This window comes from Lissotriton helveticus, chromosome 4_1 (assembly GCF_964261635.1).
Source record: "Lissotriton helveticus chromosome 4_1, aLisHel1.1, whole genome shotgun sequence".
Classification (NCBI taxonomy): domain Eukaryota; kingdom Metazoa; phylum Chordata; class Amphibia; order Caudata; family Salamandridae; genus Lissotriton; species Lissotriton helveticus.
The window spans coordinates 539,922,539-539,949,195 of NC_136063.1; the positions used below are offsets into that span (position 1 = coordinate 539,922,539).

The 26,657-nt window shown below is 44.9% G+C and overlaps 1 protein-coding gene across 5 annotated transcripts in view; it reads right to left on the reverse strand.

Annotated features, from left to right (window-relative positions):
- HNF4G (hepatocyte nuclear factor 4 gamma) overlaps nucleotides 1-26,657 on the reverse strand; it is a 543,810-nt gene that overhangs the window by 16,334 nt on the left and 500,819 nt on the right. For all 5 annotated transcript variants that reach the window (XR_013610522.1, XR_013610521.1, XM_078687129.1 and 2 more), the window contains 2 exons: nucleotides 23,605-23,841; nucleotides 10,640-10,762 (listed from right to left, as the gene is read on the reverse strand). Coding sequence is in view for 3 of the 5 variants with exons in the window: in XM_078687129.1 (XP_078543255.1) it covers nucleotides 10,640-10,762; nucleotides 23,605-23,841 (360 nt within the window). In the remaining 2 variants the exon portion in view is untranslated. The remainder of the gene's footprint in view (nucleotides 1-10,639; nucleotides 10,763-23,604; nucleotides 23,842-26,657) is intronic.

The following is a 26,657-nucleotide window of genomic DNA, read 5'->3' on the forward strand; positions in this document are numbered from 1 at the left end:
AGTTTGCCTCCCTGTTCTCCCTGACCCCAGGTGTCACCAATTGGTGCGTCCATGATGTGGACACTGGAGATAGTCTGCCTGTGAAACAGAAATTTTACAGGGTAGCTGACAAGGTCAGGGCCAGCATGAAGGAAGAGGTTTCCAAGATGTTGGTGCTAGGGGTAATTGAGCCCTCCAGCAGCCCCTGGGCTAGCCCAGTGGTCTTAGTGCCAAAAGCTGCTGTGCCCAGTGACACTCAAGAACTCCGGTTTTGTGTGGACTACCGTGGGCTCAATGTGGTCACCAAGACTGACACACACCCCATCCCCAGAGCTGATGAGTTTGTGGATCGGTTGGGAGCCGTCCAGTACCTCAGTACGTTTGATTTAACTTCTGGGTACTGGCAGATTGCCTTAACTGGGGGGCCGAAAAGAGAGGTCTGCATTCTCAACGCCAGAGGGGCACTTCCAGTTTCTAGTCATGCCCTTTGGGTTAAAGAATGCCCCTGCCACATTCCAGAGACTGGTTAACCAGGTACTGACCGGGCTGGAGGAATTCAGCGCCACATACCTGGATGACATGCTGTGTTCATCCCCATGTGGGAAGAACACTTGCAACACCTCTGTGAAGTGTTGGAGGCTCTGCAAAGGGCAGGCCTCACTATTAAGGCCAGCAAGTGCCAGATAGGGCAGGGATCTGTGGTTTACTTGGGACACCAGGTATGGAGCAGCCAGGTGGCGCCCCTACAGGCAAAGATTGATACCATTCTGGCTTGGAAGTCCCCCAAGACCCAGACAGAGGTGAGAGCCTTTTTAGGTCCCACCGGGTATTACAGACGGTTTGTCAAGGGATACGGCACCATCGTGGCCCCCTTGACAAAGCTGACTTCCAAGAAGCAGCCCAGGAAAGTGAATTGGACCGAAGCCTGCCAAACTGCTTTTGATGCCCTGAAGACTGCCATGTGCACAGCACCGGTGCTCAAGGCACCTGACTTTTCCAGTGAGTTCATAGTGCAGACAGACGCTTCAGAGCATGGTGTGGGAGGAGTACTCTCACAGATCAATGAAAAGGGCTGGGACCAACCTGTAGCTTTCATTAGTAGGAGGCTACTCCCCAGGGAACAGAGGTGGAGTGCAATTGAAAGGGAAGCTTTTGCTGTGGTCTGGGCTCTGAAGAAGCTGAGGCCCTACCGGTTTGATACTCACTTCCGTGTTCAGACAGACCAAAGGCCCCTCAGATGGTTAATGCAGATGAGGGGTGAGAACCCAAAACTGTTGAGGTGGTCAATCTCCCTAAAGGGAATGGACTTTACGGTGGAACACCACCCTGGTACAGAACACGCCAATGATGATGGTCTGTCCAGATTCTTCCGCCTTAGTTAAGAGAACTCCCAAGAGGGTGGGTAGTTCTCCCCACTTTCAGCTGGAGGGGACACGTGTTAGACCTGGCATCCTTGGTGTGGTTTCCCCCTATCTTTTTGCCTCTACCTCCTGTATTTTTGATGCTGTGCTGGATTTTGTGTTTGCTGGTTTATATGCATTGGGCACTTTGCCACTGCTGATCAGTGTCAAAGTGCAAGTGCTCCCTGTGTAAATTGTTATTGTGATTGGTTATCCATGATTGGCATATTTGTGTCAGCCAGAAGTCCCTAGTAAAGTGCACTGAGTGTGCCAGGGCTGGTGATAACAAATGCTACTAGTGGGCCTGCAGCACTGATTGTGCCACCCACATGAGTAGTCAAAACGGTGTCTCAGACCTGCCAACGTAGTGCCTGTGTGCAGTCTGTGAACTGCCATGTCCTCCTGGTCAGTGTCCCCACTGACCAGGCCTAACCCTTCCCTTTCTGTACCCATTGGTCACCCTTATGGAAGGCCCAAGGTACCCACTTAGGCAGGGGTCAGTGTAGGTGAAAGGTAGAGCATGTACTAGTGCAGGTGACACGCTCTGGTAGTGAATTACAGCCATTTTTGTTTTTCCCTATTGTAAGGCTATCTTGCCCCATAGGCTATCATGGGGAATGCTGGCTACTGTGGCTACCAGCATATTTTCCCGTAGGAGCAAGATAGGACATAAAATTCTGGTATCCCTGAACTCAGAATTTAATAACACATCTTTTAGGAAAGGTTGTTTTTAAATCCTGTGTTTGAGAACAGCACTTTTAGAAAGTTGCTGTTCTCTTGTCTGACCTATCAGTGTGCCTTGGCCTGTTTGTGAATTGACTGTGTGGTTTGTGAGTAACAGGGGCTGGGTGGCTCCCCGAGGCTGAGTGGGCCATCCCTGGGCTGAATAGCTCCATCTGCATCTAGAGTGGTGGGAGGGGGTAGCACCTGGGCCTGAATAGGGCTGTGCCTGCCTTCCACAATGCTGGCCCCACCTCCTGCTGGGCGGCTGACGACCTTGCCCCTCTCTCTGAAAGGAAAGGAGAGGCCAGGAAAACAGAGTGCTCAAGGAACACCCAGAACTTGTTCAGACCAGGCTCAGAGCCTGGGGGTATAAGTACAGGACCCCACACTACAGAAAATTAGATCATCCTGGAATCAAGAAGCAACCTCTGCCAAGGAGAAAGCTGAAACTGAAGAAGGAAGACTGTCCTGCTGTTGCTCTGCTGCACTGACCTGCTGTTGCTTTGCTGCCAAGCAGAGGGGAAGGACTTCGCTCTGTGCTGTGTCCCCTTGCTTGAAGGAATCTCCAAGGGCCTGAGAAGAGCTGGCTTCCTGTTAAGAAGTCCCAGGGACAAAAGGACTCCCCCCCCAGCTTCCCTCAACTCTACTGAGAGAGTTCTGTCCTTCCTAGAGTGCTTGGGCCAGTTGTGGTGCCTCTGGAAGTTGTACCTGTATGGAAGCTGGAAACCAAGATTTTAAATACCTTCTGCAAGTTTTTTTTTTTCAGAACAAAGCCTTCTGCAAGTTTTATCGCATCACTCGCTTGTGGAGTGCATCCCCCTCAGTGTGAGGAAATTCCCGCCGCTACGCAGGCCGAGATCGTCGCAGCACCTGTTGCCGCTACCAGAGTCATCGCATCCTTCTTACGCAGGACGCACCAGTCCAGTGCGGGAAGATTACTATTGCTGCGAGTATCGTCGCAGAGCCTGTCTTCACTGGGTGAGATAGTCGCACCGCTTGCTTGCGGACCGCATCACGTCGCTGTGAACATCGTCGCAGAGCCATCACATCGGGGAGCTGCGAGCGGAAGATCGCCGCTGGACCGTGCATCGTCGCCCCGGAGATCGTCGCAGCCCCCAAAGATCACCGCATCGTGCCTCTGCGAGCTTTTTCACTACGGAACCTCCGCACCGGAATCCATACAAGGTATCGCCTCCCTCCCTATACAGACCGGATTCGTCGCAACACGCCGGCTACATCCAGCGGGGTTGTCGCATCGCCTCCCCAAGGTCTCAGGAGTGATGCATCGCTTGTTTTCCACTGCACCAGCTTCTGTTTTGGAACTTTGTCACATTTAAAGGTACTGTTGGCTAAACATGACGCAACTGTGAACTATTTTCACGCAATTGTGGATTATTCTAACGCAACCTTAAGAACTCTTTTGAAACCATATTCTTAAACTGTGTATGTTGGATTTTTGTCTTTTGGGTCTTGTGTAGTTTAGATTAAATATCTTTATTTTTCTAAACTGTTGTGGAGTCAGTTTGTGGTGTTTTCACTGTGTTACTGTTAGTGTTGGTACAAATACTTCACACATTGCCTTTGATAAGCCTTGACTGCTCGTGCCAAGCTATCAAGGGGGTGAGCAGGGGTTATCTCAGAGGGTTTCCTCCTTACCCTGACTAGAAGCAAGGGTCCCTATTTGGACAGTGGTACCTACCTCTGCCAACTAGAGACCCCCATTTCTAACACATGGGAACTCCTATGTGCCAGGAGCAGCACCCCCACCAGGATACCATTCTTGGTAATTTGCAGAGAGTTTTTCTACAAGTATTATTATGATTTTCTTTACCGGTTTCTGGTGATTATTTACTTCATACTTTACACTTTGCACATGTGGACTGACCACTTCACAACCCACCTTCATATTCCTAGGCAAACGCCCAAGTGCCCCATGTAATCTCATCTCACTCACATGGGTCACTAGCCAACACACACCAACATTTCTAAAGACAATGACATTTCTCCTCTTCTTGATTCTCTGATACCCTTACGTTGTATATTGATAACACCAGTTGCAATTTAATAAGAAATGCTTTCCCTAGTAGAAAGAATATGACAAATAAGAACAAATACACATGTGGTCGTATTAACCCCTTCCACGCTCATGACGAGCTGGGCTCGTCATGAGGTAGCCTCCTCGCACGCTCATGACGAGCCCAGCTCGTCATGTAAAGTGCGGTTTTAAAAATCTCAGCGTGCAAGCGGAATTCCGCCCGCACGCATGCGGTTAATATAAGCATATTATGGTTGATGGACAAATATAGATATTTAAAATATTTACATATTCACGTGTTTACATTGCTGGAGATTTACATCAGGAGGGGTGATGGGAGAGAATCAAGATTACTTACATAGTTTCTCTAATTTAAGAGAAACATTTTAAGTGCTAATTTGAAAGTTGGAACGGAGGAGAAAGACCATAGATAAGCTGAGAGCTGGTTCCAATGATGAGATCTAAAGTAAAGAAATCCTGCATGCAGTAAAATGAGATTTAGGTTTCTGAATAAGAGATTGCACTGGTGTGTGTATATAAATAAAATGGGGATAGGAAGTAGAGGTGGGTGATAAATTCTGGTGCGCAAACGGAGTTTGTGGGGTTTTAACCACTCTGCGTTATGCTTGGAACGTGGAGTTGTGGCCAAACTCTACCAACTGCGCGTGGCAGAGATTTTTATGGTGCATTGCCCACTAACAGTAAGTTGGCAAGCATGAGCCAGAATCGGCATCCTGTAGTGTCATTTTAGGGTGCCAGGACGGCACTGAGCGAGATGTTCTTGATTTGGGCTGTCACAACCGTTCGCAGTGAGAAAGCTGGCACTTGAGTAGAACATCTACTCGAGTGGCACCAAAGAGGCAGCATCCTCTGGGGCACCGCATGGTGCCGTTTATGCTAATTTTGCAGTGCAGAACAAGTTCCTTGTGCAAAAAATCTGTGCGAGTTGCATGATATACCAATATCACCCCGTTCATGGAACCCATTCATGGAAATAAGGGTGCAGTAGCCCGTCCAATTGGTTGACAGCTGTGAAGTAGTTAGCAACATCAGATGGAAGACTGGATGGAAGACTAGGAAATAAGATGATTTGTGTATGGCAAAAGTAGACAAATTCCAACAGATGAGCTAATGTCCCTTAGTAAAAGAAGAAAATAAAAAGCCTAAGACCAAAGTTTTATATGCAAAAAACATACATAACTGCCTACTGTTACTCTCATTTCACTATGTGTTTAAAAAGGCTCCCTTGAGCTACTGAGCTGATGAACTTGTGCTGATGCACCTGCACCCAATGAGTGGTACAGAGACCCAAGAAGACTTTTGTCAGCATTTCCAGCACTCCCAAAATGACTTGTTGCTCTCTACTGATGAAGGAATGAAGCTAGAAACACATGTCTAAAGTTACACAGATCAGGATGTTGCAACAAGGGTGACAAATTAAAGACTACTACTGAAGTAAGTGTTATCATGCACTGCATTTACCATGGTGCATTGGGGAAAATTGAGTGCTGGGATGTGAGGCAGTGTGCCCCCACCCTCCTTCTGTTAAATAATATACATAACTGCCTACTATAGCTTTCATTTCTCCATATACTATATTTTCTTCCATCAGACATTCAAGCTTTTTTTGCTTGCCTAGGATAACGTGCACAGAAGGAAGAGTTGTGATCCTCATTAATAGAACTATCACCTTTTCACCGCCTTTGGCCTTGACCGATTTCCACATGCTCTTATTTACATCATTCTCAGAGTAATTCCCTCTTTAAAACAATATTTTATCTACTCTACCCCAGCTAGCACAGAAACTTTATTTGAAATCACAGACCAAGAGAAAATAATGTTGATCTTTGTCTGTCCTGGTCCATAGCAATTTCAGCATTGATATAAAAAATTGCCAAAAGACAACTTTCTTCAGTAAACTTCTTCCTGTCCATTCACTATAAATAAATCACTAGATCTGACCTTCGGTTTCCACTCACTGACACGTTACCCCAATACCTAACCAATTCCTTCTGACCACTGAGTAGTTCACATGTCTGTCACCATCACATAACACCCACTCCTATCACTAAAACACCGATTTCAGGCAAAGAATTGCTCCAAACATTCCAAATTCCAAAGTGTCTGAACCAAATACACAATGGTTTGAGGTCACTCCTAAGTAGCATCTCCTTTTATAATTTCTTTGATATGAATCTATTTTTATCACTATTTCTCTAATTATCAACTTTCAACTTTGGCCTTCTCTGAACCCATTCACAGTATTTGTTTACACACCCCCCCATGTACTCAAGATTAAATGGTGCATCCACCTATGTATGTGAAGGATGTCACTTATCCCAAAAGAGCTTTTAAACAATAGAAATGCCCTCTGAGAGTTAACCTCATCTCTTGCTTTTCTGCCATAGGAAAACACAGATATGAGGTGAGAAGAAATTGCTCTCCGAAAACGAACAACCAACTTTATCCTTTCACTCCTCTGACGTCCACAACATCTTCAAAAATCCCTATGCACCTTCTGAAATTTCTAGTATAAGAAACACAATTCAGCCACATGCTCAGTGCCTATATCCCACTTCTCTTCACTGCACTTCACTCTAAAATCTCCACTTGCAGCTGATCTCCATGCTTTGGTGTCCAATATCTCCACTGAGTCACTCTTGGGCGTTCTTATCTCTTTAGTCTAGTGATTCCATAGCCAGTCAGCAGGTCCTAAGAACCTAGATATAGGTGGATATTGGGTCTACACCCACTTTTATGACAAATATTGGAATATTGTACGAGATTGCTAGAAGTTTTCTTCATAGTCACTTCCTGAGATTAGCCCATTTCAAGATAGTTGTTTTTTTCCACATCTCACAATGGTACCTCCCAATCCATCATGGTGCTTATCTTTCCTCCCCCATCCCATAGGTATTCTTTGTGTTGCACTGCAACGTGTTAGGAATAGCCCTCTCCCTTCAGAGTTGGTTGCCTGATCTGGATAGTGTTGATTAGTTACTCAATCTACCTCTTCCAGGACCCAAAACCTGTTGGATAAAAGTAGATTGAACAACAGGGGTCTGGGTGGCTGGTGGGGGTGTCGCGCATGCTGAAGATTTTGATTCCACATTCCCAGCGCAGGGCTGTTGTGCGTCCTGATCGATGTTGTTTGGGGCGGTTTATAAAAACAGCCAAGCGGAAGGGGCCATATCCCTTTGCTCATGTCCTGATTAAAATGGTTCATATGCAAGAGGCTGTGGACAATCATTTAGTTTCTAAAATTAATCACAACACAGTCCCTTTGCATGTCTTTGGGCCTATTTTCTAACAAGCTAACCCTTCGGGTTGTAAGAATCTCCCCTGCTTTATCATAGGCAAACTGCCTGTGCCTGGCCAACCAAAACAGACATTTATTCATTATTCATGCTTAGCTTCCCTCTGGCTTATTTGATCTGGGGTACTCCTGCTAATACAATAACATACAGAGTTGATGCAGGGGGTAAGATAATGGTGGGAAGATCAACCATATCGGCCCTAACCTCGCAGCTAGGCTCATTCCCAACCCCCTCCCTACTAATCTTTGGGCCGTATGTTTGAATGTGATTTCTCCTTATAGCCATGTTGATGTGGGCCAGACCACCAGTCTTATTCATATGGTTATAACTACAGGTGTTGGTAGTGGAGGTATTAATTTGGGTGCGTGATATGTCATCCCAAGCGGTATACACCCGTTACAACGGATCTTTTACTCCGCACTACCATTACAACGCGACCATTACTCCGCATACCATTACAACGCATTGCGCTGGGGGGCGCTCTAGGATAGGGAATAAGTATAATTTACTATCCAACGCCTTCCCTAGGGTCCACGGGGACTGGAGTTAGAATAGTAAATTATACTTACCACTATCCAGCGCCCCAAGGCGCTATGCGTTGTAACGGTATGCGGAGTAAAAGTCGCGTTGTAATGGTCTGCGGAGTAATAGTATGCGTTATAACGTCATACATCCGCTATAAGGGACCTTCCACTACACTTTTGAGCCCTTTTTTACAAAGTTCGATCATCTTATCTATACGTGCTACCACGGGGGTAAGTTCTTCCTTCTCAATAGATCTAATCTGGTCCAGTACACCCACCACAGGTTCACCACCCATGCTGGATGTTCAATGTCCGCTAGTGTACTGTCAATATGACCAAAGTCTGAGTCATTGGGGCAAAGGATGTTTTTGGCGGTTCCGTCATTACACTTCTTTTGGTTGGCTACCACCCAAGACTTTTTTTTTTTAGTTTATCGATCTTTAAGTGGCCTGCGATGTCGCCACCCCATCTGGGGATACGCTTTGGGTAAGGCTCCTACCTCAGTTTGTGCGTCCTGTGGGATCAGAGAGGTATGGATCTCTGAGGCGATGGTAGCTAGAGGGGCGGCTGAACCAGTTGGAGAGTAATGGATGTCTGGGGTTAAGGACAACCGTCTCTCTGAAAGTTTAATTTTGGTTGCCACCACTCTGATAAGCTTTCAGTATCTTCCTATCAATTAATGTGGGTGGCAGAGATGAGGTTGGTGGCTGGGCTTGCGCCTGCGCCTGCAATTTTTTGTGGCAGACCCCTTCCCCATAGTTGCTTGAAGTTAGCAAAAGACTAAAGGAACCCCTTCAATGTTATACAACAGGAACGCTACCAAAGTGGAGAGAGAAGATATAGAGGGCAAAGTGCAGTACTAGAACAAAATCTATCACAGGCACTTCACTGACCAGTATTTTCGCCCTCCGCTTCAGAGACAGCCGAGCAAGGTCCTTGGGGGCCTTGAAGTCATCTTTATTCGCTGATGAAAGGAACATGGCCCAGCCCAGCTTGACTGGCCGCAGACGGGCGCAGACTGGCCCGCCCTTTGCGTGGGCATACCAAGGCAGGAGCCTCTATGACGCTTTCTAGAGTTCGGGAGGTGCCTGCTCACCCCAGAAACAATAGCTGGTATGTTGCGTGCTGAGTCTGCCCAGATTGATCATCCCCCCACATATCATATTTTACTGGTTATCATCCACAACTTATTGGACTTACAAATCGGACAAACTATGCTCTATGGCAGTATTTGCGCTGTCACAGCAAGGCAGTAGGGGGGAACTGTGCAATAATCTACCCTTAGGAAAGTTTGCATATAATAATGAAACACATCCAGCCATTAAAATGCCTCTTTTTTGTCTCCAAGGTTTCCATCCATGCTGTCTATCAGCAAATTCACAATTGAACTCCCTGGTATTCGAAGGAGATGTCATGTTTGATCACCTACTTATTAAACATTTTAAATATTCAAAGATTTGATGGAGAAAATAGTTAATTTTCATGTTAGCCCTATCCCAGACCCCTCAACCTCTACCACCCTTCCTGGTGGAAGGAGCTCCTGATTTCAGGTTGGTGCCGTCTGTGACTCGGAATTATGGAGATCATATACCTGCATCTTATCCTGTGGCTACTAGGCCATCTTTGGTTGAGCCACCATCAAAGGCAACCCAGTAGAAGCACATTTTGGGCAAACCATAGGTCATCCATAAAGTGTCCCCTAGTGTAACCCTTTTACAACAAAAAGTATTAATTTTTTTGTATAAGCCAGGTAGAATTTGTTTTTCATCTAATAATATCATGTTCCCCTGGTTTAGGTTTTCTAGTACAATGGCAATTGTCGTACAAAAGGCTTCCACGTTCAAATTCATATAAAGATTTTTTCATTGCCTAGTATTTGTGTAATGCTTTCAATTTCTTTAATGTTCTAGTATCTCAACTATTGTAAAATATTGGTCATTAAGGAGCATAAAAGCACAGAAAATATCATTGGTATGTAAGCCTCGAACGACATTTTCCGGATTCAGTAGCAGTGTGTAGAATAAACTCCAAAATAGATTCCAGAGGTCACGGGGCAAACTGAAGGCGAATTCCAGTTGATGTGCTGTGAATATGTAACAGCTTTTAAACTGGCACTGATGCACTCTTCTGAAGAGCTCCATATAGAGGGGAATACACATCAGAAGTTGCACTGAACCAAAATATAAGTCAACGTTTTACCACTTGAATAATTACAATAACAGTGAAGAGTCCCAGTGAAGCAAAATATTAGGACATAAATTATAAAGCAACTACAATTACCATGATGCAGTGGGGCCTGAGTGTATGAGCTACTAAAGCAAAACATTGGAATGTAATCTACCAATTATATGCAACCTGAACAAGTATTAATCCGAGACGAAAAGAAAGGAGGGACTAATAAACCAAAGAAATACACATGAAAGTATACAGGATGGCCTGATAGAGTATGACTAGTGTGTGCTTTGGTATTTTTAGGCAAAGCAGGAAAACACTACTTGATTGTAAGTGTTTTGCGTAACTCAGAAATCCATAGTATTGCTAACAAAGTTCAGTACAATTTTTCCATAGCATAAAAGTGATACAACACAAAAACACTGCCCATTTTTGGAAACTGAGGCAGACTATTTTCACACAAGATGTGATGTATTTTAAATTACTTACACACATGTTCTGTGCGCAGGGGTGCAGACATAGAGCTAATAAGCAGCGTTTGTCCCGTTAATGGATCCTGCGCTAAATGAGGATGTATAGAATGGGGGAGATGACCCACGTCGCTGGATGCCCCTGTAACAAGAGAAAATCGATGTAATAATCTCTATTCACAATATTCATCACTGATGGGGAGGCTTTGATTGACAACTACCGCCCTTGCCTTTAAGGCACAACTTCTCTTGAACATAATGATAATAAAGACGTTTGTGCGTTATTAATTATTTGTTAGACAGGAGATCCTCTGAAAATAATACTTACAGGTAACTTTTCAAACACTGCCCCCCAAACTGAGGTAAACAGAAGGTGCTGTTCCTATGAATCAGTTGAAAAACGTCCTAAGCATACACAGTGCAATGAGAAGATGACTATTAGAACGAAAAATATTTTCTAAAAATTAGATCCTGTGTATACCAGTCCAATCCACTAAGCATTGTCATAAGCTAAATGTAACTTAAATATGTGAAATAAGCGCTTCTGTAAAATTCCAATCGCGATCCCCTACATCAAGAATGCTGAGATTTTGCATTTGAAATTGCACTTACAAATGAGTATATTTCTCTGGTTTGGCAGCACTTCTGTGAGCACTTCTTAAAGCGAACTTTCAAAATAGGTGAATGTCCTCACTCCCAAGAGTGTGTTAGTACTCTCGTAGGGGCTGGAAACAGAATACCATTCTGGTGATGCACATAAAAGTTCTCCGGGAAGTGGAAAGAGTAAGGGCCAGATGTATCAACGGGTTTTACCAATTCTGTGTCTATGGGAAAATGTGTTCATACATATGGCCCTCAGTCTGTTTCCGGTCCAGCGAATGGATGCGCCTCCAATATCTGCAGTAGATGTAAGTTAAAGACAGGGGGTGCAGAATCAGGGTTTGCACCCACTGCCTTCTATTTCCCTGCTATTCTGTCCGGAGCACCATATCTCAAAGGCACATCACACTGTGCCAATTTCATTCCTGAAGCAGTGCATAGCTCTGCTCTGTGTTAGGCATTTCTGAGCACAGGGATATATCATGGTGTGTGCGCCCACTATATACCGCGAGAGCTTCAACTTTCTTTGTATTCGTTATTTGTACATTTCTTAGAAAATGTTACTTAAACTTATACTCATAACTATTCAAAGTATGCGAAACACAAAATGCACAATTAGCTTGATTTTAACTTGCAAAGAGCTTGATATGCAAATGAGTATGCGTCCTCGTTCACTAACAGACGTGTAACTACTGTTAATAAAGAAGATTTTTTATTAGCAGACTATTCTCAAAAGCTAGAAGAAATGAATAGTTCTATTGTAGGCCTCATGTTGTGTTTCATTCCAAGCTTCTCACTCATACTTTGAGCTTTATAACACGACTCGCCCGTGCAGTTATCTCTGTCCCTGTTCTGCTTGCTATCCTCAGGGTCATTTTCTCATTTTTTTTCCAGTACTTACTATTTCCCACCCGATTGTCATAATTGTAAGCGGAGGGCAAGAAGGCCCTCACTACAGCGGTTTGGCAGGAGAATTTGGCCTAAGTCAAAACTGAAGGTGAGTCAGCCGCAGATTTTGCTGCACAGCCCAAGCCACTCTTCAAAGCAAATTTCGGGACATAAAGAACAAGCAAAGCCAATATGTCTGGTGCTGTCAGCCAAGCTTTTGGCTTTGTTATTGTTTGCTTAGTTTTGTCATGATTTTTGCAAAATGGTATTGTTAGGAAAGTTAACTTTTCCACATAAATCTAAAACCAAATTGACTAATATTTTTAGTATCAAAAGCACACATTGCCATTAGAGTCCCTATCAATCAAGGGTAGGGCATTGTGAAAGGGCAGAATGGAGTCACTCACAGTGAAGTTAACCAATGGCTGAAGTTCGCCGAACAACTACTCCATAGTGTATACTGTGGTGGCCGGATGAAAAATTTAACAATATAACACTTGTTTTGACTGTGAAGAACCATGTTATGCCAAGTTCCTCCTTTTACCTCTGTGTTGCTTCGTTTAATTCACCAAGGTAACATGAGTCCAGTACATGGGGCCATATCACCTAACGTGAGTACTGCCAGTGCTAAGTTAAGATTCAGCATCTGCCACATATTTGGGCTGGCTGGTATCTTAATTGGTTGAAGACCTGGAGAAGCGCTATTTTATCAACTTTAAAAAGGGGAAAACGGTTGTTTTGTGAAACTAACTTTCAAGGCATGTGTTGATTTTTGAAAGAAATATAGTAGCATTTGTTTTCATTTCTAAAGTAAACACCTAAATTAACATGCACAAAGCAGCATAGCAACAACATTAATACTTAACCGGGCACATCACAACAAAACATCCAAAACCGAATGCAAAACAGCAACCACATTACAACACAACAAAATCACATTGCAATATCAGAATCCAAAAAACAACAGCAGAAGAAATAATCAACACCATAACCCTTTCCTCTCTGGACTCCATTCACTGATTCCCTGAGCTGGAGTCCGGTCTGTGCTTTGCTGATTGCGATAGCTGCCGACGGTGGTCAGTCGAGCAGGGAGCTGAGAGCTCCGAGCTGTGAGACGAGAGCTCCCCGCTGAACCGTTGATCCGCTTTACCTTCTTTTCTTGCTAGCGGTTTTTGCGGCCGAGGCAAGCGGTTCTGCGGGCAAAGCAGAATAGAAGAGCGGCTGAAGAGAAAAGCAGCCGAGAGAAAAAGCAGGCTCCCCCTCGACCCTCAACCCTCGCCCCTCGCCCCGGAGTGAGCCGTTTCGGCACCTGTATAGCAGTGCAGGGGGTTAAGTGGGGTTGAAAGCCAGTCGCCTCCTGCCAGTACCGCCTTTCCGCTTTTCCCGCTGGTCCACAGACAGAGGAGGGCTTGTGGACCGAAGGGAGTCTAAAGGAGAGCCCAACTGCTGCTGTCACTAGATTACTGCCATTGCCATTCCTCCGCCTGCAAAACTAGTCAAACCGGCTAATCCCCGACGGCTGCTGCTGCTCAAGTGCTGCTGCCCATTTGCCCCTCTGCCCGCCTCGCCTCACCTGCCTTGCCGTTTTGTTTCATCTTTTCTGCTCCTCAGCTTGGCAGCGGGTGGCCCCCCGGCGCTTGTGGGCTGTGAAGGGCGGGGCAGGGCAGGGCAGGGTGTGGAGCCAGCAGACAGGCTGCGGAGCCCGTAAGACAGGGCGTGTGAGGAGCAGTGTGGTGCAGAGAGAAGTGGACTCACATACTACATACACCACCGCGGGGAGCAGCTACTGGTGGTGAATCACGCCTAAACTCATGGACACATTCGGCAAATACAAAAGGAAATCTGAGGCTCGTGGCTGGTAGGTGGTAGCTGAAGGAGTCCCTACTGCTCCACTGCTCACTCGCAACCCCTGGTGCGCTGCACCCAAGTTGGGAGGTAAGCTGAAGTATTTTCATCTTTGTGCGGAACGATTGATGAGCAGAGGGAAACAGTTATAAGGAGCCACTATCAGTCCCACATCAGCCCCACACCAGCCTCTTAGCTCCCCCTAGCAACGCACTGACCTCGGACCTTCTCATAAATTGCTACCCCTTATTTCTTGTGCACCTGCTTGTACCATTAGACACACTGGGATCATAGTTGGAAAACTACACCACCAGGCTATTGCTTATTCTGTTTCGCTGGCCAGCCTCTAACCTTATTTTTTAGAGTGCCTGACGGGTGCAAAATGAGGTCAGGACGGGTCCGAGGAGGTCCAATGAGCAAAGGAGGATTAAAAAAACGCAAACGAACGTCAAAGACGCTCAACGAAACTAAAGAGGTCCTGTCAGTTAAACTCAGGTCCACAACACAGAGCTCCCTAATTGACATATCATCTGACAAATTCGATTTAAATAGCTCAAAAAATTAGCATTCGACTAAAACAGAAAGGAGCATCAAAATAAAAACCTGCCAAACATTGTTTCAACCTAAAATTTACACAAAGTTCTGCTTCCTAAAAAATGCGGGGGACACCCTATTTTCAAATATCAAAGAACTATCGGGCCTACAATCACCTCTCGAACCGTCTCAGCTCTCACAGCCTTACCAGTTTAGCGGCATACAGGCCACACAGGCCAATGACAACAGCAAAGGAAGCCCCAGCTCAACATCTAAAATTTCACCTCAAAAGACATCAACTCCTCAGAGTAAAAATTGCTGGGCAGGGCAAGATACCACATCCGTGGGAAAAAAAAGCCGGAAGGAATATTGCTGTAGATGCCAACCTAATTCAAGTACATTGGCCAAATGATGCAAAAGATATGTCAGCAGGAATACTAGACATCAGTAATACAAACATCTGTGGCATGGACGAGAGCAGCAGCCCACTCTATGTGGAACGCACAACCAGCACGCAAGTTGAACCGCACACCGGAATAAACATTTTAACTCCCGGCAAAGAAAGAAACATAGAGCCTATAAATCACATCAGAGAAATCTAAAATAAGGAGGGGACCGCAAATGACAGTGATGAAGAGAAGGATCTACCCCTGGCAGTCCTAGGTACACCTTACAACGTACAAGAGACCGGCGATAAGTGGACCGGGAGAACACGAAACAAAGCAGATAGGCAAGCGAGCCCAATGTCAGAGATGATAGAAATATCCTCTCACTTGGGGACGGAGGAGTGGGAAGACCTTATCGCTGCATACTCCCAAGATGAGAGCAGAAGCAGGTTGAGTACAAACATACGAACCACGACAACTGACGGCCACCAGGAACAACCAGCGGAGGAAGTGGGCAAGCTGGAGGGGGAACAAAACTGCAATGGATTACCAGAAAGCCAAGAAAAAACTCCAACACATACTAGGCATGAAAGTGCTTGGCCCAGCCTCCTAAATACAGTAGAACTCCTGGTGGAAGCCCTACACTACCAATCAGAGATAATGGACACTCAATTAACGTTACTAGACACATTAGCCGTGTTTGTGGTTGCCATAGACGGGAAGCTGGGCACGTTAAACACGCTTCTCCAAAACAAACTTGATCATCTACAAGACGCAAACAGGAACATCAGAGGCGAGTGTGGATGCGGTCCAGTTATTGATAAACAATCCACTCTTCCAACTATACTGACCGATCTGTGCACACATCTCAAAAGGCCTGTTCAGAACCAACAAAATTGTACGCCGGGCATCAAAACCGACTCTTCCAAATGCATAGAGGATTACGAAAACGGAACATTTGGAGAAGAATCAGCAACCTCAAGGAAGATAGAACTGCCGGGTATTGCCACACAAGGACATGCCAAAACAAAAGCTATACCCAAAAGAATAGAGGCTAAAGAAACTGAAACAACATGCCCCCCACCCCCTGAAACTCTGGATGAAGACAACACTGATTTAAAAATGAACGCCAAACAAAGGCGAGCAAAAAAACGGAAAGGCAGGAAATATAAGCTTTACTCAAAACGCGAAGGATTTATGCAACTTTTCGGGAGTACTTCCGCTGTAGAGCAAAGTACCCCCCCCCAACCTGCGGGAGACACCAGAACAACTAAGACTCCAGCGGACACAATAACATCAATCCAAACCACCAACGAAAGGGGGCAACCAACGGTGCACTTGGAAAAACTGGGCAATACCAAATATGAAGAACAAGAAGCCCCATCTCAACATAGACAAAACTTACGCTCGGAATCATCTGGGAACAGTAAAGCGCCTATTGACTTTGACCTGACAAGGGCGCCAAAAAATAGCACGACGACCAGTCCCAATCCCACACAAAATATTAAACAAGAAGACACATCAGGAAAAAGGGCTGGGAATAATCCGGGGCCCCACAAGCAAGGAAACGGCAAAGGGTTGTCGGATAGTCAACTATGCACCATCACCCAAGTAACCGTGCCGACACACATACGGGTCGATCAAAAAATAGCAGAACAAGCATTCGCAAAAACTGCGGACTACATGCGCCGTCTCCCGTGGGATGGGGAGAACTACCAAAAGGCCAAACCTCCTACATCTGATCGGCGCACTCACGATCAAGCTCCGGGCGGGGTAAATAACATCGACATCTATCAGGTAAAACTGACACCAATACAAGGTGTGGACCTGAAATCACCAACCAACATCTATAAAGGAAGCTGGGCCATAAATGAACAAGGGAAAGTACCAGATGCCATTTGGTTTAATCCAGATTTTGTCTCCAAGGGAAGACACGACATACTCAACAGAGGCAACATACTACGGCTGCTATCCCATATCCCCTCTCTGGCAGACGTGGCAAGCTCAGACCTGGTTTCGATTGAATTCATAGATGCAGACGGCACTGGTAGGGAAAAAACTAAAGCAACCTGGGCCTCCAGAGCAATATCGCAGAAAAACCCAATCCGAATCGGAGATATTAAAAAACTGGGGTATCACGATAAATCCATATATAAAGCCAGGATACCCTATATACTCAATCCAGTAGCAAAGCTGGAGTCCAGGGTCAATGTAAGCAGCCTCAGAACTTCTGTTCTTAGAGGAGCGGTAGGGCCATGCGGAACAGGTAATGACGATGATATTGAAGCTACTCGATGGAACGGAGCTGATAGGGCAGATCCAATCGAGCTGCCAGATCTAAGATGGATTGCGAGAACAATAAAAAACAACAATTGACAAACTGGCCTAAACCCACATGAAAGCAAGCATGACCCACTGCGCATATGCTCGTGGAATATCAATGGCCTAGCCACCAAAATACGAGACTCAGAATTCATAGATTATATAAGAGCATTCGATATAGTGGCACTACAGGAGACATGGTTTGCTGAACCTCCACATCTTCAAGGGTACCTACGCTTTTACTCAGGCGCAAAAAAGACAGCTAAATATGGGCACTTGCAAGGCGGCCTAGCAATATACGTAGCAACTACAAGTTTTGCTACGGTAAAAGAAATTGGGCCTTCTACTGCAGCAATATTGGCAGTCAAGCTACCTTTAGTACAGCCGGAACCAGGCAAAGCCGCTACTGACTGCATCCTGATTAATGCCTAGGTTCACCCCAAAAGGAAAAAAAATGCAGCCAAGGAACTATGCAACTTCTTGGAAGAGCGCATTATGGGAAGTTCAACAACAAATCTTGTACTCACCGGGGATTTTAATCTCAACCTCATGGGCACTTCACAAGAAGATGTAACCATAGCTCAAAATTCAACCTGGGATATACCACCACAAGAGAAACTGCAAACATCTAAAGGAACAAGATTAGGATCCCAGATACTAGAAGAACTGGAACATTTCAATATCAGAGCTCTAAATGGCAGGTTTGTTGGAGACAGCCCGTCAGCACCAACCTTCACTCAACAAGAGCAAGTAGCATACTAGACTACACCTTTATCTCATTACCTCTCTTTCAACACATAACTTTGTTTCGGATAGGCAAAAAAACAGACAGCGATCAGTGCCCTCAAGAAATTGCTCTGGATTTTGTGAAACCCATATTCGAGCGATCAAATGCCCCAAAAGAGACGGTCTATACTGTCAAATTCAAAAAAAATTGAATACTCGGCAGCTACTGGCGAAACTTTAACAGAAAGGGCAAAACAGCACTTTGTGGCGCATCAGACCCAGTGAAATTGCGAAATGGGAACAATTTACTAAAACCTTGTCCATTTATGCTTCGAGGCCCAAAGTACATGTAAAGCTCGGCAATACGGATATCCTCTCTCAAGAGTACAAGGAAAAAATCAAGAAAAAAAAAACATCGATTTATCGTCTGATGAGAGAACTACAGCAGGAACCTAGGGATATTGCCAAGCATAACCACCTACGCACACTGAAAACATCATTAAAAAAGCTAAAATGGGAAGCCAACAAAACATTGGAGGACAACTTGTGGGCAAGACTTAACTCAGACATCAAACAGAATGACGGGGCAAGGTTTTGGAAAACTATAAACTCCCTTATCAGGCCAACACATACTGGGGTTTCATCTAACATCACAGAGGAAACATGCGCAAATTATCTTGGCAATCACTTCAATCAAGCCATGCCTAATAAGAAGGATCTAATAATGACAGACACTACAACGGATAAAAAAGATGACAATGCACAATTAATGCAACTGTACAAAAATACCAAGGACAGTCACGAATCAACTGAACTCCCAAAACTGCAACACAACATCAAGCACCGAGACCGCCCTCATCGCAGCCACGGATGACATCAGATCCCTGCTCGACAACGGGGAAACAGCGGCCCTCATCCTCCTGGACCTCTCCGCAGCATTCTACACCGTCTGCCACCGCACCCTAGTGCAGCGCCTCAGCAATACCGGGATCCAAGAGATGGATGCTGGAGTGGATCATCTCGTTCCTCGCCAGAAGAACCCAGAGAGTCCACCTCCCCCCGTTCAGCTCCGAGGCCACCGAAGTCACCTGCGGCGTACCACAAGGATCTTTACTCAGCCCCACCCTCTTCAACGTATACATGAGCCCCCTCGCAGCCATCGCACGCCAACACAACCTCAACATCATCTCCTACGCAGACGACACCCTCACCAACGACCCAGCCTCCGCCAGAACTAGCCTACACGAGGGGATGAAAGACGGCGCCAAATGGATGAAGAACAGCCGCCTGAAACTGAACTCAGACAAAACGGAAGTCCTCATCCTGGGACCATCTCCCTCCGCCTGGGACGACTCCTGGTGGCTCGCCGCCCTGGGCTCCACTCCCAAGCCAACGGACCACGCACGTAACCTGGGCTTCATCCTGGACTCCTCCCTCTCGATGACCAGACAAGTCAACGCCGTATCGTCATCATGCTTCAACACCCTGCGCATGCTCCGAAAGATCTTCCGTTGGATTCCCACTGAAACCAGGAAGATGGTCACCCAGGCCCTCGTCACCAGCCGACTGGACTACGGGAACGCCCTCTACGCCGGAACCACGGCCAAACTTCAGAAAAGTCTCCAACGTATCCAGAACGCCTCCGCACGACTCGTCCTGAACATCCCCCGACACAGCCACATCTCCGGCCACCTGAGGGACCTGCACTGGCTCCCCGTCAGCAAGAGGATCATGTTTAGACTCCTCACCCACGCACACAAGGCTCTCCACGACCTGGGCCCCAAGTACCTCAATGACCGCCTGACCTTCTACACGCCCGCCCGCCAGCTACGGTCGACCAGCCACGCCCTTGCCGCCGTCCCACTTATCCGCCGAGCCACTGCCGGTGGAAGATCCTTCTCCTACCTGGCAGCCAAGACATGGAACTCCCTCCCCATCAACCTCCGACTAACCCAGGACCATCTCTCCTTCAGGAAGCAACTCAAGATCTGGCTCTTCGAGCAGTGACGGCCCCCCCTCCCCCAGCGCCTTGAGACCCCCCGGGTGAGTAGTGCGCTATACAAATGTCATGATTGATTGATTGATTGAAGCGCCAAATCAAAAAGGGCATAAGGGAAGGAGCCCCGGGACCAAATGGGACCCCGCCAATCCTCTATAAACAAGACGTAAATGGCTGGGCAGCAGCTCTTGAACCCCTATTCTTGGAGATTAGAAATTTCAATATCTTGCCAGCCTCTTGAAAGGGCTCTATCATCTCCCCAATATATAAGGCAGGCGACAGGGCCCTCCCACAAAACTACAGACTAGTGGCTCTAATTGACAACGAGGCAAAGTACTTTGCAGGCATACTGCTGGAGGAATTACTGGCATGGGCCACAAAGAAATCCCTAATACCGGTCAACCAGACAGGCTTTGTCAAATCAGTCGGCACAATGACCAACATCTTAACTATGGGCATGCTAATAGATAAGGCAGAATTAAACAAAATGCCCATTCACTTCTGCTTCATAGACTACAAAGCTGCTTTTGATCACATTAACCGGAACATCTTATGGTCGAAACTGAATAGCTGGGGGATTTCAAGACCATTGTTGGACCTGTTGATAAACCTGCATACGGAGACCTGGGTTCAGATAAAGGTGGGGGACGGCACACTGCTGTCAAGGCGCATACAGACCAATAAGGGTCTCAAGCAGGGCTGCGTCCTGGCCCCCACTCTGTTCAACCTGTTCTTAGGTGACCTGGTACCAATCTTGAACAATTGCAACTCTCATGCTCCCAAACTAGGAGGGCTTCAACTACCGTGTCTCTTATATGCAGACGATATAGTCCTAATAAGCCACACAAAGGTAGGGCTTCAACATCTTGTGGATACAACCCAGAGTTACTCTAAGTCAAATGACCTAACAATAAACCTTGAGAAAACCCAGACGATGACGATCAGCAAAAGCAAAAAGAAATCTTCTTCGTGGTTTTGGAACAACTCTCGCATTGAAGACACGTCGACTTACAAATATCTAGGCGTAAAGATTGACAATGGTGGCCAATTCAGTGTGCAAAGATCAAGTATCAGAGGAAAAGGACTTGCGTTGGCAATCTCTCTAAAAACATTGAACAACAAACTTTCTGGTCCTTCTCTTACACCCCTGGTACAAGTAATCCGTGCCAAACAGTTGCCAAAAATTACCTACGGGAGTGAGGTGCAGTGAGGCAGAGATGCAAGAACTCTTGACACTACGATCACAGCTGCATATAGAATTATTTGTAGCCTTCCCAAGCGAACCTCTCCATCACAGATTAGGCTAGAGTTTGGCATTCAACAACAGCTCCTGACAAGACAGGGGGCCTACATTTGTGCCTGGGATAAAGTAAGGAAATCCGCACAAAAAACACTGAATGACTATCTATGGAGGGAGCTAGAGCAGCACCCATCCTCACCAGCAGCCAAGTACCTGGCAAATAGTCTTGCAAACATTGGTTTAGAGCAGCTCTGGAACTCCTCCACAAGCCACAAAACGCTCAAACAATTGGTCAAGAAATCAATTAAACAACTATCGTGAGTTCAAGATAAAGCAGCCCTCTCAAAAAGAACGCACGGCTGGATGACCCTGAATTCGTATTCGGGAAAAGCTCCTCTGAGCTATTTTGGCCTGGGCTACGCCAAAACCACCAAAATGCATTTTCTAAGGTACAGATTAGGACTGCTACCATGCTCTCAGCACCTTCCATATTGGTTAAAAGAGAAAGCAGGTCCACTCTGTCGGCTCTGCGGCGTTATGCAAGAGGATATGCTGCACTTGCTATGCTCCTGCGAGAAACTGCTGGACGAGCGGAAACACCTGCTGAAGCGCTACTTTATCCGCTGCGGGATACACACACGAAGGAATGCAGTTCTCACCTGTTTTTCTTCTCAGGACCCCCAGCTTAGCTGCAGCTTTGTGAAATTCATGAAGGCAGTGGAGAAAAAAATGCCTAAAACTGATCTTCAAACTGTCTCCAAAACAAAACTGTGTCTACTGTAAATGCACTTTTGTAGCGAAAACTGAAAGGACAAAACATTTTATTACTGTAGCAACTTTAGTCCTAAAATTTAACATGAAGCAATTTTGAGCTTAGGACGAACTGAAAAGCTTTGTCTATGCTACGCTGGTTTTAACATATGTCAGTTTAAATATTTCTTTTATTCTGCTTTTTCATTGCAATGGTTTTAATTAACTATGCTAATAAAATACTTACTTACCATAACAAAATGTCACACGCAAAATGTGCCCAAAGTTCTTATCCTATATTACCATCTCCAAATCCTATTTTCATACCACAGTGATAAAAGGTGTTTGAAGCAAGCACTACCTTAACTTACTACCAAGAACATCAAATAATACCAGTCAATAAGGTTTTGTGATCCAGCCCATGATCTTTAAAATTCAAACTATTCATACTTTCTAAGATCCCACTCCAGCCAGGCTGCTCAATGTGTGCATGGTGTTTTGCTTAGACAATCATTCATTAAGTTATGAATCTTTTCTCATACAAGTTGTAATCACCAAACCCCTGAACGATGTCCTAGACATGCTATACCATTATTGAATATTTGGGGGGGGGGAATATCTGGACATAACATTTTGACTCATTTCTGTCCTGTTACAACCTTGTTTGTACTGGCTAATCTACTTCAGGGTGTGTGTTAACCTCAGGATATTCTCACAAGTTTCCAGAAGCTCCAACTCCCAGACATGCGCCCACCCCCTCCCCCATGAAGTCTGGAATGATATCTAGGTATAGAACTGAAACAGCGCGTATTTTTGGGACAATTAGTTATAATGTTTTGAAGAACAGAATGCCATACTACTGGTTAAGCAAAAGGGACAGACGTTTGGAAATTGTGGATATTACTATCTATTCTCTCATAAAATGAATGCTTTCCATGAAACAATACGTGGTAGACATGGGATGTGTTTAGTATATTTAACATTTGCACATCAATGACATTAGAATAATTCATTTAACAAAATGGGAAAAAAGTGATAAACAGTTAAAATAAAGGATTGTGGAAGAGTATTTTCAATGCCTATAGCTACATGGAGGGGAAGGAGCTGTAGTGAATATGCAGTGATAGTTTGAGCTAAAGAAAAAGAGGAAACGGCCTGCAGTTTAATACACACTGTGCTCCTGATGTGCGTATTTGGAGGTACATATCCATATGCCTCTCAAGAATGCGCACAGTGCCAGCTCAGGTCTCAGTAGTCTGCTGCATCAATGTACCTAAATATAACTACGGTTTAAAGGAAAACTCAATTGCAATTAGAGAGATCAAATTCCCAACAGTGAACATAAAACGTCAGCATCAAAAAAGACTAAGAAGCAATGCCCAGAAATTCCCCAAAACTCCAGTTCTCTTTCTTGCTGCCAGGCAAATTCAAAAATGTATCTTTGGAAGGCACCACTATTTAGAGGAGAACAACATACTTCCTGGTGCAAAAACAACCGTCTTTTGTTAGATTCTTGCCTCATGGTTGAGTGTGTGAATCCCCCAAAAAAGAATGCATCTACATGTGGAAATTCACAGATGTTGGTACAAGCTGGCATATTTTCACAATATGTAACATTATTTCTGATATTTTAAATGCAACATGTTTTTCTCAATATTTTTCTGATCATATAAAAAACAAGGAATACATCTCACCTCCCAATAGCATCTCCTGAAGCAGATTGTCAATTTTGATGACTCCAAAGAGTTTGACGAACTGTATTTGTTCGATCATTTGCCAGGTGATGCTCTGCAGCATCGGCAGGAGCAGCAGCAGCTCCCCGAATCGCCCCCGGGAGTCGTACTGGCGGTCATTGATGTAATCTTCCAAACTGACTTGAACCTGGAACCTCATGGTCTTGATCCTTAACTGGTCACTTAGGCCTTTTGCATCTTGATAAGAATAAGTTTAATAAATTATGGTTTATTAAAGAATGATGCATTTCAAAAGCAAAAATTAAGCCCTGTGCAGATGACAGGAATCCTAATTCTTGTTTAAACAGGCATCTGTAATTGAATCTGTAATTGCAAGGTGAGCGAAAATGACAGCTCACAGAAAGCACTTTTAGGAACTGTAGCTTCAACTGAACTGTTATTATCCCCCCTAAAGCAGGCGGTCCAGACTTAGGGCATTAAATAGTGTAAAGTAAGCACCATCGTGGGTACATCTTGCTGAGGGCTTGAGCAGGTTAAGTTCAACAGAATGTCTAGTTCATGCTTGCCAGTATTCCACTAAAAACGATGCTGACAGTCACCAGAGAAATTAGGAAACCTCACTGGAGCTACAATGTCTCTCAACTTCTTGCTTCTTAGTATGTGATAGTTCCTGTTTTACTCTTTCTTTTGATAGAAGTAAGAAGATATAGGGCCAGATGTACGAAGATATTTAGCATTTCTTGACAGACTGATTTGCTATTTCAGGCCATTAAGAAATGCTAAATGGGCTTTTAATATGTACATAGCCCGTTAAGTGGTTACAAAGTGTGATTTCTACACAGTAGAAATTGCAGTTTGCGATCTCCTAAATAGGAAATCACAAATAGGGATTACATATTTGCGATTCCTACTGACACGTATAAAACATTTCCTAAATGCGAATTGGGCTTTTAGGTAATGCAATTACCATTGACTCCAAGTCGATAGTAACCATGTGCAATTTGAAAGAAGCCTGGTATTAGAAAAATTATTTGTTCAAATACTTGGAACTAATACCTTTCCAGACGACTGGAAAAAGATATCAATTAGACCACTACTAAAAAAATCAAATCTGGACTGTAAAGAACCAAGTAATTATAGACCTATAGCTAGGATCCCTTTTGCCGCCAAAATTTTAGAGAAACTTTTAAACAAACAGCTATCCCGTTATCTGATGGACGGTAACTGGCTAGACCACTCCCAGTTTGGTTTTCGTGACGGACACGGAACAGAAACTGCTTTAATTACAGCTGTGGAAGAACTTAGGAAAGTGCTGGATAAGGGAGCGAAGGCCGCCTTGATATTACTCGATCTATCGGCGGCCTTCGACACGGTCAGTCATGAGATTCTCCTAACTTGTTTAAAAACAGCAGAAACACATGACTCAGCATGTACCCTCATCGCATCCTACTTGGTAAACAGAACTTTTTCAGTAGAAGTAGGAGGAGCGAAATCTAAATCTTTTAACTTACCATGCAGGGTCCCGCAGGGGTCCTCGCTGAGTCGCACCCTTTTTAACTTATACGTGGCCCCCCTTGCAGAAATCATAAGAAACTGTGGTTTCACCCCAATATCCTATGCTGACGACACCCAAATTGTGGTGTCTATCAGCAAGGATGTGGAGGACACAGCAGAAAAATTCCAACTATGTATGACACAGGTTAGCCAATGGATGGAAAGGAATTGCCTAAAGCTTAACGGAGATAAAAGCGAAGTGATGATACTAGGGGGTGACACAAACATCTGGTCCCCCGCTTGGTGGCCTGATGACTTGGGTAGATGCAAAAAACTCATCAGAAAAAGTGAAGAATTTGGGCGTCACTCTTGACACCAACCTATCTTTTGAAGCCCAAGCCAGCAAGCTGTCTTCAACACTCTGGTATATTCTAAAAATGATAAAAAAGATACTGCCTTATCTACCACTGGATTCGCGTAAGACAGTAGTGACAGCCTTAGCCTTGGCAAGACTGGATTACGGGAATGGTTTATATGCCGGAGCTAAGACAAAAATCATAGCTAAATTACAACGCCTGCAAAACGCAGCAGCCAGACTGGTTTTAGGCTTACCTAAGTTTGAGCCAATCAGTCACAAACTAAAAACCCTGCATTGGCTGGCAATTGCAAAAAGGGTGAAATTTAAATCACTCTGCCTGGCATATAAGGCACTTCAGGGAACAGGATCACAATTTTTGAGGTCTCATTTAAAACAATATGAACCCACGAGACCTCTGAGATCCGGTCAATTGAAGCTAATTATTGTCCCCAGATTTAGACGAGCTAGCTGGGGTGGAAGAAGCTTCCTTGTACATGCAGCACGAACCTGGAATCAGCTGCCTTTTGCCATAAAAACTTGTCCATCTTTGGAATCCTTTAGAAAGGAAGTAAAAACCTGGCTGTTCTCGGTATAACTCTGGACACCGTTCTTGAGATAGGAGGATCTATCATAGTGCCAAGACGCCCATGGGCATTCGCGCGCTTTACAAGTTGATAAATCAAATCAAATCAAAATCAAATCAAATCAAGCACCCACAGATGATTTATTTGAAGCGCAATATAGTGCACACATGTCCCTCGGGCATACGTGTACTCTACGTATGCACCACTATTTTAGGGGTGTATCACGGGGGGCCTTATGCCCATAACCTTTCTTAGTTTAGCATTTCTAAAATAGTGATTTCCTAATAGGAAATTGCTATTTTGGAAATGCTACACCGGCCCGCTGGAACGAATGGGAAACAACCTCATCCATTCAAACGAATGACATAGGATTTCTTATTTGTGATTTCCAAATAGCGATTCCTACTCTACACCTATTAGAAAATCGAATGTTTCATAGATATCATTTTGCATTTCCTAAGTAGCGATTTCTAAGGAGTTGCTATTTAGGAAATGCAGAGTTGTATTTTTGTTCATCTGGCCTGTAATGAGTTAGGTTCTTGTAGCAGAAAAAGTCTACGATAAGTGTAGTCACCTGATGCCGAATATTTTCTGCAGTCCTTGGTAAATCCTATCTC